Below are 14357 nucleotides of genomic sequence, written 5' to 3' on the forward strand. Positions count from 1 at the left end.
CTTGTTCATGTACTAATTTATCTAGAATGCAACTACAGACGTAGTAGCCATACCTCCCAACTCCGCCTGCTGAGTCATATTGACTCTTGAATCAATGGTATTCATCGAGCGCTTACTGTGTGCGGAGCCCTGTACTAAGCGCCTGGGAGAGTACAGTATAACAGCGTTGGTAGGCACGTTCCCTGCCCACAACAGACTTACAATCTTGCAGTATAGAGCATCGTATGTGACGTGTGTATCTTGTGCCTTTTCCCCTCTCTTTGGAGCTTCATTTTCCTCCTCCCCATTTCCCTTCACTCCTAAACGCACATCCTGATTGCTCACATCCCCAGCCCCAGAGGTGTGGAAGCGTGGCACTCTTCTGAGAATTGGAGTATCACTTCCTTGCCGTGAGATGCGGTGAAATACGACAAGGAGAGTGCTCCAGAGTAGTCCATGCTGTTAGTCAGTCATATTTATTGAGCACTGACTGTGAGTAGAGAACTGTATTAAGCACTTGGGGGAGTACCCTTTAACAGAGGTGGTAGAAATGTCTCTCGGTCAGTCATATTTATTGAGCACTGACTGTGTGCAGAGCACTGTAATAATAATAACAATTATGGTATTTGTTAATCGCTTACTAGGTGCCAAGCACTGTTTTAAGCACTGGGGTAGATATAAGGTAATCAGGTTGTCCCACGTGGGGCTCACAGTCTTAATCCCCATTTTCCAGATGAGGTAACTGAAAGAAAGGCCCAGAGAAGCGATTTGCTCAAGGCCACACAGCAGACAGGTGACGGAGCCGGGATTAGAACCCATGTCCTCTGACTCCCAAGCCCATGCTCTGTCCACTAAGCCATGCTGCTTCACTGTACTAAGCACTTGGGAAAGTACAGTATGACAATAAACAGACACATCCCCTGCCCACAACGAGCCTACAGTCTGGAGTCCAGTCCAGTGCAGGGTTCTTGGGAGGGGTGAAGAAAGTCACCCCTTGACTTCTTGTTGGGTGACCTTGCAGTTATAACAAATTCAAATGGTGATTTGCTTTTGCCCCCTGTAAGCAAGGAAAACACAACTCCAAAGATGGGAATGAGAAAAAAAAAGCAAACGCTAAAAGCCAGTTCTCTGTGCTAGCATTCATTTTTAGCCCTTTCATTTCATTTATGGTGCTTGCTAAGCACTTAGTAGCTAAGTTCCTTACTAACCACGGGAGTAAATATAAGATAATCGGGTTGGACACAGTCCTTGCCCCACATGGGGCTCACTATCTAAGTTGGAGCGGGTAGGGTTTAATTCCCATTTTACAGGTGAGGTCACTGAGGCACAGAATAGTTCCATGATATACCCGAGGTTGCACAGCAGGCAAGTGTGGAGTCGGGATTAGAACCCAGGTCTTCAGACTCTCAGGCCACTGCTCATTCCAGCAGGCCATGCTGCTTCTCTACTAGAAGACATTAGAGGCTAAAATGCAGCTAGGGGGCTGCACATTCATTCATTCGCTTGTACTTATTGAGTTCTTAACTGTGTGCAGAGCACTGTACGTACCTGGGAGAGTACCGTGCACAGTGGATTTTGTCTTCTCCAGGTGCCTAAAGGCTGTCATGAAGGAGAAGGAAAGGGGGTGTAAAATATGTTTATATTTATGCTCCAAAGTTTCAGCCATTTTAGCCTGAATTGAATTGGTTTTTTTTATGGTGTTCGTTAAGCACTTACTGTGTGCCAGGCATTGTTCTAAGTGCTGGGGTAGATGCAAGATCATCAGGTTGTACAGAATCTTAATCCCCGTTTTATAGATGAGGGAACTGAGTCACAGAGAAGTGAAGTGACTTTGTCAAGGTCACACAGCAGCCAAGTGGCAGAGCTTGGACTAGAAGCCAGATCCTTCTGACTCCCAGGCCCGTGCTCTATCCACTAGACTACACTGCTTCTTGGCATCCTAAGTATTTTTCTTTTCCAATGGTATTTGTTTTAAGAGTTTACTCTGTGCCAGGCACTGTACCAAGCACTGAGGTAAATTGAAGTTAATCAGGTTGGACACAGTCCCTGTCCCACATAGGGCTCATACTCTTACCCCCATTTAACAGAGGAGTAAACTGAAGCACCAAGAAGTGAAATGATTTACCCAAGGTCACACAGCAGACAAGTGGTGGAACCGGGATTAGAGCCCAAGTTCTCTGTCTCCCTGGCACTAGGCCACACCGCTTCTCTTTTTTAGAAAACAGATGTTCAAGAGACATGCCACTGACATTGGGGCTTGGGATCCACGAGAGTGATAGACGTGAGCCCTGCCCTACAGGAAAGCATGCCATTTGAAATAAATCCATTTCATATCCCCATTCTTCAGCAGGGATAAATAGTCCCCCTGTGACTGCATTTGGAACATTTTTTTAAAGTCTAGGGATGATCCTGGAAACGTCCAGGTTTATTTCCGTGATCGTGTTGAACAATTGCGCCCATTTTCTTTAATTTTAAATATGAGTTGATATTTTGAAATCCTGAATAAATTTGCACATGATCGTCATTTGCCCCTTTTAGAAAATATGGGGCGAGTACATCGGAACTGGTGCTGAAAATCAGAATCTGAACGAGTGGGAAGTGGGTCTAATGGAAGAAGTTTTTTTTGATTTTTAAATCAGAGAGGATCTGAATTCACCCCCCGAGAATTGGGCTGGAATTGCCACTTCTTGCCCAATGCCACATAGAACTGTTTTGAACTCAAAGCATTTACAGGCACGGAGTGATGACAGTGACGATACTGTTGTCTTTTTTAAAGAAGTGCCACGGTTTGAATCTGGGAAGCGGAACAGAAGGAAAGAACCGTGGCGAGGTGCAGTTATAAAGGAAACTAGTCTGGGTCAAGCCATGAAAGAAACTAGGACTTAGGCGAGCGCAAAAATGAATTAAAAAGGCAGACCACAAGCCATTGGAGTCGAGGGGGCTTTACCAGAGAGTCGAGAAGTCTAGCCTTTGCGAAAAAGAATCTCAGTTGTTCTGAGGCTCCGACAGCAAGTAGATGAATAGAGTTTAAAATGTAAGCGTCCGGTGTCAGATGTGATCGTTTTCAGAGTTGTTTCTGTGGTGGTTATCAAAGCTGTCACACACCTTCTCTTTCTCAGAATACCATGTAATTTCCACTTTCAAGAGGAATCCTCTCGAACAGGCTTTCAGGCGGCCCAATGTAAATCTAACCTCCAATCACCTTTTATATCATTATTGGATTGCTGTGAGCCATAAGGCCCCAGCATTCCTGTATGATGTCTACCTCAGGATTACAGGAAGAAGTCCAAGGTAATGGTCGCTAACTCTCCGTCCTCTGTCTCCTCTGCCTGTCAGACCCCACCTACGGTCTTATTGCAAATGCTCCTTCATCTTGCAGTCTTCCCGTTTCACGTTTCTGCTTACAGTTAAAGCCGGCAGCCGTTGCGACTAAAAAGATCCTTGAATTCCAGACCTCCGCCCCGAGCGGAGAAGTTGGCGGGGCGGAGCCACCCGAATCGATGATGGATCTTTTCTTCTTGGGGGGAGTTCGAGAGCGACCTGGCGTTCTTCCTCCGAATGACAAACGATGCTCAAATTGCTCTGACCCTTATTTTTCCTACAGGGAATTATATAAATGTGTTCTTCAAGCTGAATCCTTTAAACCAGGTGTTCAGACGCCCCAATGTTAAGTTCTATTCCAACACCCTCTTGATTCATTATTGGAAGGGAGTCAGACATATAATACCCGCCTTACTGCTCGATCTTGTCCTCAGGTTGACAGGTCAGAAACCGCGGTAAGGAGGAGGACGGTGCCCACGGCACTGGGTATATGGGGATGGTGGTGGGAGCTTGCTGGACGGACGCGGAGTCTCTGGAATGAGCTGGACTCTAGCGTTACTAACCGAATGAAGCAATCACAATCGGGAGGCCAGGACATTTCTCAAGGAATCATTTATTTTTCTTGATGAGAAGCTGGCGGCTGTCGATTTGTCATCACCTCCACCACAAAAAAAAAAAAAAAAGAAGAAAAAAACTTTGATAATTCCGAGAAATGCCCGGCACCGAGGTTGTCATTGCCATTATAAGCTGAAAACGAACCATCGGTCAAAAGTCCCGGGGGAAGCGGGCGGGGACTTTGGAGGATGGCAAAGAGTAGTAGGTGAAAGTCAAAAGGTCGGTACGCTTTCTGTTGGAGGAGATGGGGCATTTCGAGGGAATGAATTACTTGAAATAATGTCAGCTGCCCCTTCAGCTTATAATATAGTAATTCTAGAATATGACTAATTTTTCAAATTGGGAAAATGGCACCAATTAAAAGAACATGTCTACTAGATTGGAGATGAACGTGCTTTTTCCACTTTGTTTTTCTTTTAGCTTCATTTGCCTTGTCTTCATTATCTCCTCAGAGTGATTACAGATCCCTCTGAAAATGCTTATTTTCCAACTGCATTGGTACTTCAGCAGAGCCTTTGGAAGAATTTGACAGATGTGACTTTCAAGATTCTAGGTTTTAGAATTTTCAAAACAACATTTTTAGACAAATGTACATTTGTGTGTGTACATTATACATATATGTAGGTGTATGTATAATATATACATGCATAAAATCACCCGCTTATTAAAAAAAGTTGAATTTTTTTTTTGATCCAGCTCCATGTGTTAACTGCCCCTTAAGATAGAGGAGATTGACGGTGACTATGTTCAAATTGGGTTGTCCCCTTTCTTAACGTTGTGATGTGCTGGACAGAATTTCGCAAAAACATCAAAAACCTCTAAGAATTGTTCATTCTAAGGGTCTAAGCGTCAGCATCCATGTATAGAGCTTATTGTCCTACTCTTTATCACCCCCGCCCTCCACTTCATTCACAAACAGTAATTGCATATTTAAATGTAAACCATCAGAATGCATTACCTCAATCGAATGCAACAATTCTAAGAAGGACCGCTTTGAAATACACGAGCTGGAATAAGTTTACATTCTCTAGGTCAGACCTCTGTCACCCTCTCTCCACCTGTCCCTCTCTAGGACTGATACTCTTCCGGATGGGCAGTTAAAGTCCTGTGAACACAAGGGGACAGACAAATCATCCCTGATTTAATTGTTTCTATCTTGCTTTGGGGTTTAAATGTCAATCTGTCGACGTTTTGCAATTTGAAAAGAAATCAAGAATCAGGCAGAGTTAGAGAAGGTTACCCTGAGCCTGCGTGAAAATCAAGTATGCATAATTTAAAGCCATTTAGAAATTTAGCACGGTAAGAAGTCGGCTCTTGCGTGAACTCAGAGAAAAATCAAACTCGAAATGTGAAAAAGATTTCCTCCAAGAGCTTGCAAAAAACATTGTTTACTTCCTTTAAAAAACAGCGTCCTTAGGTGACAATATAAACCGTTCATTTTAACAGCCTCTGGAGTATTTGCTTTATTGAACTTTCCACTTGCAAGAATGTGAATAATTATTTTTGAAGTATACATAAATGACGTAACATGATTTTAGGAAGTTGATGGTTGAAAAAGATTCTAGAATTTTGTCTCCTAGCATATTTACTGTTGAGAAAGGAAGAGTCAATACCATTGTTTTAATTTTGTAATTGAAAGTGACACCAAAGTATTTCTTGACTTCATATCAACTTTAGGGCCTTTGATTTTGAGATTTTCCAGTTAAAAAAAAAAGAAATCTAAATACAATACCCACCCACAAGGCACTTACTAATATTTCAAAATCTCCGAAGACCAAACTTGCATCCCTTTTTAAACTAGTTTGGGGTCTAGTGTTATCCACCCCATAATGGCACGGGACGTTAGGGTTTAAAATACCTCCCCCCTTCACTCCTCCCCTCCCTGCCCCAACCCCGACACCAGTGGTAAAAGTCTCCAAAGCTAATGAGGAAGAGGACAGCATAAGGTGTTGGCATGACTTTGAGGGCAAAGGAATTCAGTGAATGTTGAATTTTCTTGAGGTGGAAATTTTTTAGAAGTGGTCTCATAGAACACTCAGTCAGTCAGTGGTATTTACTGAGCACTTGCAGTGTGCAGAGCACTGTACTAAGCGCTCTGGAGAGAACAGTATAGCAGAGTCGGTAGGCATATTCCCTGCCCACAAAGAGCCGACAGTCTAGAGGGTAAGTGTTGTTATGGGTCTTCCTTTATGGGTAACTCTCAACATACAAAAGTGAAATTAATGCTCTCTCCATTCAGTGCTTCTCATGCTCTACTAAATGGCAGCCAAGCAGAATCTCCTTCTGCCATTCCCATCCCCTGGGTGTTAATTTGTGTTCACCGCATCCTCTAGGACACTTTCTAGTTCGATATGCGATGCAGGATACTTCATTCTCCCGTAGCTTCGGTCCCACGTTAGTAGCCAGAGCTCTGGATGGTGACCTCATTTTAACAGATGAAAGCCTTGGGAGTTGTTTTATCAGGCCCAAACCTAGTAGATGAGAGAATTCAACCAAGACAATGACTTTCAATGACCCGAAATTCATCCTGTTTTGTCGAGATGAACAGTTCTTGGGCGGCATGTTCCATCTCAACTTCAGCACGAAAAAATCACCATCCAAAAGATCCAACACCCCCCCCAGTTTGGCATGGCCCCGATAACTGCTGTAGGGAAACCGCAGATAAGCATCTTCAGGGAAACATCCAGTCCGTGAAGGTCAGGACACAGATCCCAACTCTCAGAAAGGAGAACTGGTGTCTATCCAACTGTCCTAATGCCAAACGTTCGAGACATTCATCCTCAGGCCGTCAGACCTTTATCAATCGGTGGTATTTATCAAGAGCCTACTGTGTGCCGAGCACTGTACTAAGCACTTGAGAGAGTGCACGGCAACAGGGTTGGCAGACACATTCCCTGCCAACAGCGAGCTTATCATCTGAAGGGAAAAATGACCCGATTCCACCTTCAGTGAAATGAAGGTTATTCAACTTTCCCCTTCTGACCTACGTTAGGGCCTTTCTGAGAAGACGAAAGTCTTTCTCCCCTCCCCTGTCCACCAACATGGAATTTGAGAGCAGCTGCTACCACCTGGAAGGACTTAGGTTTAATTTGGAGCTCACGTTGGGCATCATAATAATAATAATAATGGTATTTGTTAAGCGCTTACTATGTGCAGAGCACTGTTCTAAGCGCTGGGGTAGACATAGGGGAATCAGGTTGTCCCACATGGGGCTCACAGTCTTAATTCCCATTTTACAGATGAGGTAACTGAGGCCCAGAGAAGTTAAGTGACTTGCCCACAGTCACACAGCTGACAAGTGGCAGAGCTGGGATTCGAACTCATGATATCTGACTCCAAAGCCCGTGCTCTTTCCACTGAGCCACGCTGCTTCTCTATCATGGAGGCCTCTGTTGGCCCGGTGTATCCCTTGGTGACACTGTCTCTGTTGGCATTTTTTTCATCCGTTGATTCGTTCAGTCATATTTATTGAGCACTTACAATGTGCAGAGCACTGTACTAAGCGCTTGGGAGAGTACAATATAGCAATAAACAGACACATTCCCTTCCTAAACAGGGCTTACAGTGTACAGGGGAAGACAGACATCAATATAAATAAATAAATTACGGATATGGAAGTAAGTTTTACCTGACCTACTCTGAATATTGGTAATCTCCAATTTCTTTTTTTCACCATTTCCCTCCTCACCCTCACCCCTATGGCTTGGGAATCATCTTTTTCTCAGAAGAGCACTCCATAGCCCAAGAGTTTCCTGGGGCCTCAAAGGATCTGGTGTTTCAGTTTTGGGGGGGGGGGGTTTGTTTTGTTTTGTGTTTTTGAAACTCCATGGCGTTTGCCCACTCCGGAACCATCTTTCCAGGGAAAGATCTGGGGAATTCTGAGATCTCTTTGTGACAAGAGAAGTAGTCTTGGACGTTGTAATCATGTTTGGCATTTTAGTTAGGCTACTTTGGGTGTATTGTTTTCCAGGGATACAATATATATATATTTAGGGAGAGATTTACATATACAATTACATTTATAGTATTAAGCTCTTACCATGGGTCAAACACTGTTCTAAGCACTGGGGTAGATAACAAGTAAATTAGGTTGGGCACAATCCCTGTTCCACATTCATTCAGTTGTATTTATTGAGCACTTACTATGTGCAGAGCACTGTACTAAGCGCTTGGGAGAGGACAATACAACACTAAACAGAGACATTCCCTGCCTACTACATGGGGCTCACAGCTTAAGAAGCAGGGGAGAACAGGGGAACTGAGGCCCAGAGAAGTTGACTTGCCCAAAGTCACAAAGCAAGCAACTGGCAGAGCCGGGATTAGAACCCAGGTCCTCTGAGTCCCAGCCCCATGCTCTTTTGACTAGGCCACGCTCCTTCTCAAAGACCAGGTTTTAACTGTTATTTCCACTATCAGGACTTCCGTGTTGAAGCTTGTGGAATGAGTCATTTGAGCCTCCCTTTTTAAACCAGTTTGTCTGCAGTGGAGTTGCAACATTTAGTCGATTCATTTTTAAAGCCTTTTAAAATGCGTATGTTTAATCACCACCGCTCCAGGTTGGGAATTCTAAAATTGAATTGGTTTTTATAGATTCTTGCTTCAAGTTCAGGTATAAGCATAAAATCGTATCCCTATAGGAATTGTGTTTTGGGAGTGACAGAATTTTTTCTTGCTTTTTCTGCTCATGCCAAGTATTTTTGGGAGGGTGGGGGGACCGCTACTGAAAGCGTAAAATTTTCTTCCCCTCACTTTAAACACGACCACTATACAAGTAAATGATGTAAAAGTTCCAGTTAAGAGTACGTTCTAATTTATGCTGACTTTCAAGAGTATCACTATTAAAATATAAATCCTTATTATGAGTCAGTCCCTTAACTAAGCCCAGGGGTAGAGATGAGATATTCAGTCAGACACAGTCCCCATCCCCATGAAGCTCACCGTCTCAGTAAGTAGGAGAAGAGGTAACTGATGAGGAAACTGAGTCATGGAAAAATTAAGCGACTGATCCAAGTTGACGCAAGCAGGCAAGTGGCAGAGCCATGACACCGCCATGCGTATTAGAACTCGTTCATTTTCATTCATTCAATCACATTTATTGAGCGTTTACTGTGTGCAGAGCACTGTACTGAGCGCTTGGGAGAGTACAGTTCGTAATAGACATTTTAGGAAGCGTGGGAGGGTGTGGGAGAAATGTTGATTTTTGTGCCTATCTAATTTGGCAAGTTTTCTTCATTAAGGGTCCCCGGGCTAATTGGACCTCCAGATGATCCTAAAGGAAATGATGCCAATCAGTCCATAGGGTGAAATTCCATGCCCCGAAGGGTTTGACAAAATTGTAGAGTTAAGTGGCAAATGAATATTTCTGCACACTTTCTTCCGTCTGATCTAAAATATTTGGTTAGCAGTGTCTCTCTTGGCCATCGCTGGTCACAGATTATTCATGTTCTGAATTTTTACGGAAAAATTTTCCGGGGTAGATGCGGCCTGGCCTAATAAGAGATTAAACAAACAAATGAATATGTTCATTGTCCCTCGGTTCTTTTCTGCAACCCCCCAAGCACCCTTTTAATCTGTACCAAATCTGAATCGGCTGCTTCAAGAGAGCATTTTTTTTTGATTCACAAAATTCATCATCTATTAAGTTGCAGAAATATTCTATTTTCCTGCTCTTTTTCTGTTGGGGGCCCTCTGGGTGGTGCACTCGCCTCTCGATGTCAACGTGCATTTTGTTGGGGGAATTGTTTGGTTTTGGTGGTGATGGGATTTGGGAATTTCTGCAAGACATGACTCTAAATCTCTCTTCAAATGTAGGATGATGAAAACAATAACTCGTCTTCATAAGGCGATGGTGTTCCTAGAGTACTTCACAAGCAACTCTTGGGTGTGGAATACTGACAATGTCAATATGTTAATGAACCAACTGAACCCCGAAGATAAAAAGGCAAGTGTTCGCTACAGGAGGTGGTAAAAAAGAAATGTCTCATAATTCTATTTCTCATAGAAAGTTCCAAGGAGTACTGGTCGTGCTGACTATGCATACTCAGAAAATATGGAGTTATTTATCCAATCTCTTTACCCAATGCACTTTTTCCAGCACTGAATCCAGGGCTTTTGGTCAAAATCCTTTTCACATCAGAACCAGTTAAAGACCTTCTTTCACAGTTCACTAATTCCTTGGATCGTATTTACTGAGCTCTTACTGTGGGCACAGCACCGTACTAAGCAATTGGGAGAGTACATTATAACAATAAACAGATGCATTCCCTGCCCTCAACGAACTTACAGTCTAGAGGTGGAGACGGATATTATGACAAAGCATAGTCATCCACCCCTATTTGACTTTCCAGTCTCAGACTTCTGGTTTTTGTTTGTTTGTTTACTTTTATGGTATTTGTTAATTGCTTACTACTGCCAGGACCTGTCATAAGCACTGGGGTAGGTACAAGCTAATCAGATTGAACCCAGACTATGTCTCAAATGGGGCTCACAGTCTTACTCCCCGTTTTGCAGATGTGGGAACTGAGACACGATGTGAGAACAAAGTGACTTGCCCAAGGTCCCGCAGCAGATGAGTTGTGGAGCCAGAATTAGAACCCAGGACCTTGTGACTCCCAGCCTGTGCTCTATCAGTTAGGCCCCACTGCTTCTCCGTGCTGCCAGTTGTGAGCAGTTAGCAAGACGGGGAGAAGCGTGTGTGTGGTGAGGGGCCAGTAACTTCCCTGCTGCATCTCTGATGGGGTGATATCCTCTTCATCAAGTGCCCCGAAAGCAACTCATTCTTTAGGGGATGTCGTCTATCAACTCTTGTCATGTCATCTTCTACCAAGCACTTAGCAGAGTACTCTGCACACAGTAAGCGCTCAGTTATTACCATGGATGGATTGGTCGATTCTGGTGTCAGCCTGACCAGATCGAGGCCGGTAATTGATATCGGTGTGACCGAGGTCTAGTAACGTTCCATAATAATTGCAGTATTTGGTCACCGCAGACTGTTCATTCAGTCATATTTATTAAGCCCTTACCATGTGCAGAGCGCTGTGCTGAGTGCTTGGGAGAGCACCTTATGACAGTAGACACATTCCCTACCCACAATGAGCTTACAGTCTAGAGAGTTAAGATCACCCTGGGTGGAACACAATCCCACATTCCCTGGCTTAGGAGGCCAATGCCTTATAACAATAATAATAATAATGATGACATTTGTTAAGCGCTTACTATGTGGAAAGCACTGTTCTAAGCACTGGGGTAGACACAGGGGAATCAGGTTGTCCCACGTGGGGCTCACAGTCTTAATCCCCATTTTACAGTTGAGGGAACTGAGGCACAGAGAAGTTAAATGACTTGTCCAAAGTCACACAGCTGACAAGCGGGATTTGAACCCATGACCTCTGAGTCCCCATCCCGTGCTCTTTTCTAATGAGCCACGCTGCTTCTCTAATCCTTAGGCCACCAGGACTACTTGGCAAACTCTGTCGTAAGTGCAGTATAGTTGTCTTCTTCCTTCTGTAAGTAATTTAATTGCCTAAAAGTGAGAACTGGAGGAATCACTTCTGCAATTAGAAATGGAATAATGGTTCTCAACTTCGTATGTACCTGGGGTGACAGTGTCATTTTGATTGGTTTGGTTTCTGATGAAAGTTTGGTTAGGGGATGAAATCAGAAGCGTTACTTTTATTGTACCCTTATAGGCTAGAAACCACTGACAAGAGTTGAGAAGCAGCATGACTCTTGAAGATACAGCACAGGCCTGGGACCTAAATTCTAATCCCAGCTCCACTATTTGTCTGCTGTATGATCTTGGACAAGTCACTTCACATCTCTGGGCCTCAGTTACCTCATCTGTAAAATGGGGAGTAAGACTGTGAGCCCCTTATGGGACAGGAACTGTGTCCAACCTGATTAATTTGTATTTAGTGTTTAGTACAGTGCCTGGCACATAGTAAGTGCTTAACAACTAGCTTTTTTAAAAGTTACTTGGGAAAATGCTCCAGTAATAATATCATTGACTGATAGTGTTTTGAAAAAGTCAACTTTCATATAATTCTGTTTGCCTAATTCAGACAACACCTCAGGCAGAGACTAACTAGGGAGTGGTACTTATCGAGCGCTTACTATGTGTGGAGCACGTGTGGAGAACAAGGTTTTCCCAGTTGACAAATAAAACAGTTGCTTTCCCCCGTCATTTACATCTGGGCCAAACCCGTTCAAACTTTTTTGTTTTGGTTTTCACAGGTGAACAGGTTTCTTTCTGAGTTGAAAGAAACAATTCTCTAAGCCCTTCTTGTCAGCAGGTTTGATTTCCCCATTCTACCCCAAGGGAGTTAAATTCCCCAGGGCCCTCTCAAAGAGCATCTTTCAGTTCCCCTGATCAGTCGGAGCGTTTGTATTTTCCATCCCTGGCCGTCCTTTGCATTTCGTACGGTGGCCCGATAAGCCACTGAGAACCAATCAATCTTGGATGTGTTTTGAGTCTGAATCCCTCTAGAGACTAAGCTCATTGCGGGCAGGGAACACACATACCAAGTCTGTTATATTGTACTCGCTCAAGCACTTAGTACAGTGTTCTGTGCACTGTAAGCACTCAATAAATATAGCTGATTGAACCAGGATTAGAACTTGGAACCGACTCCGTCCTTGATTAGTCACTGAGCTCATATGACTTCTTTTGGAGCAGCACTTTTAGTAATGAGCTCTCTAGAATGTACATTAAATACAAAAATCAAAGACTTTAGCTTGTTGGTAGGATACCGGTAAAGGGCGGGTAGTTTGTTTTGGGTTTTTGTTCTTTTTTCTTCATTTTAACGTTTGTTTAAACATGGTATTATAAAGTAAGAAATGCTGTTTCCCGTCAGTAATATTTGTGTAACCTCTTGGAAAGAACATGGGTGCTGGAATCAGAGGTCCTGGGTTGTAATTTCGGCTCTGCTACCTGTCCTCAGTGTGACCTTGAGCGGATCATTTAGCTGCTCTGGGCCTTAGTCTCCTCATCTGTAAAATGGGGGTTAAATCCCCTTTTTTCTGATTTAGCCTGTGAGTCCCACTCGGGACAGGGACTGGGTCCAACCTGATTATTTTTTTTCTACCATAGTACTTAGTACAGTGCCTGGCACATAGTAAGTCCTTAACAAGTATAATATTAATAAGTAAAGGGCATGACGTATCAGGCAGTGGCATTTATTGAGCACTTGTGTGCAGAGCACTGTACTAAGCACTTGGGAGAGTAGATTATAACAGGATACATTTCCTCCCCACACCGAGCTAACAGTCTAGAGGTATAAACAACTCATAAACAACAACAGTCTGCTAGAGAGGGCCATACACCCTTCTGGAAATTTCTACATAGGGAGCTAGGGCTGGCTACAAGTGCTCAATCTTAATTTTCCTTGGTCGCTGCCACACCCCCCCCCCCCCCCCACTCCACCCCGCAACCTGTTCACCCTACAGCACCCACCATGACCCCAGATTTGGAAAAAGTAGTCCATTTCCTCCTCCACTTCTCCCTTGGGTCCTGGCCCCTCTGCCATCTGTAACATGGAGATGGATAAAAAGCCATCGCTCTTCCATTCATTAAATGCCTTTCTGTTGTTTTTGACAAAGCCTAACTAACATAGGGTCGAAATCTCTTTTATCCAGACATTTAATATTGATGTGCGACAGTTGCACTGGGCAGAATATATAGAAAACTACTGTATGGGAACTAAGAAATACGTGTTGAATGAAGAAATGTCTGGTCTCCCCGCAGCTAGAAAACACCTGAACAAGTAAGTTTATTTTGGATTTATTTCATCCCTTGGGGGTTTTTGCCCCCACTTTGATTCTAGTCTGTCAAACCTGTCTTCTGTCGTTCATTCAGTGGTATTTATTTTTTATTTATTTTTTTGAAGATATTTGTTAAGCGCTTACTATGTGCAGAGCACTGTGCTAAGCATTTTGGGGGAAGCTACATGATTCTTAAAATTTAGGAAGATTCCCAGGGCCTAGTAGTGAGGACGATATTTGACTGTTAGAATGGGATGCCGAACTGCCAAGTCTACTTAGATTTCAAGCAGTTTGTTTTCCCCACTGAGTTGGATTTGTCTGTTCTCGAATCTTCAGTCCGATGCACGATTTCAGCCCTGACAGATCTCTGCCTGGGAGTCAGAAGGAGCTGGGTTCTAATCCCGACTTTGCCACTTGTCTGCTCTGTGATCTTGGGCAAGTCACTAAATTTTCGCATCTTATGGTTGTAGCATTCCATCTTATTTAACGAACAGTCCTCTGTAACCCTGATAAAGTGTTTTGAATTTAAACGCCCTCCATTGTGTACATTACCACTGGGGCCTGTCATGACATCAGACATACCACGTCAGAGAGCTCCAGGAAAAGAAAGGAGTTTTCCTCAGGTTCATGGACAGATTTAATGTACATCAAATGGGAAAGCAAGAGACTTCCAGATAAGATCG

At 43.5% G+C, this 14357-nt stretch overlaps 1 protein-coding gene across 4 annotated transcripts in view; it reads left to right on the forward strand.

Annotated features, from left to right (window-relative positions):
* FAR1 (fatty acyl-CoA reductase 1) overlaps positions 1-14357 on the forward strand; it is an 81486-nt gene that overhangs the window by 63706 nt on the left and 3423 nt on the right. For 2 of the 4 annotated variants that reach the window (XM_029059972.1, XM_029059973.1), the window contains exons 9-12: positions 3099-3270; positions 9153-9215; positions 9727-9856; positions 13549-13676. In XM_029059972.1, coding sequence (XP_028915805.1) covers positions 3099-3270; positions 9153-9215; positions 9727-9856; positions 13549-13676 — 493 coding nt within the window. The remainder of the gene's footprint in view (positions 1-3098; positions 3271-9152; positions 9216-9726; positions 9857-13548; positions 13677-14357) is intronic. The other 2 variants (XM_029059974.2, XM_029059975.1) reach the window with 1 other exon arrangement.

The sequence above is a fragment of the Ornithorhynchus anatinus genome, chromosome 3, assembly GCF_004115215.2.
Source record: "Ornithorhynchus anatinus isolate Pmale09 chromosome 3, mOrnAna1.pri.v4, whole genome shotgun sequence".
Taxonomy (NCBI): Eukaryota; Metazoa; Chordata; class Mammalia; order Monotremata; family Ornithorhynchidae; genus Ornithorhynchus; species Ornithorhynchus anatinus.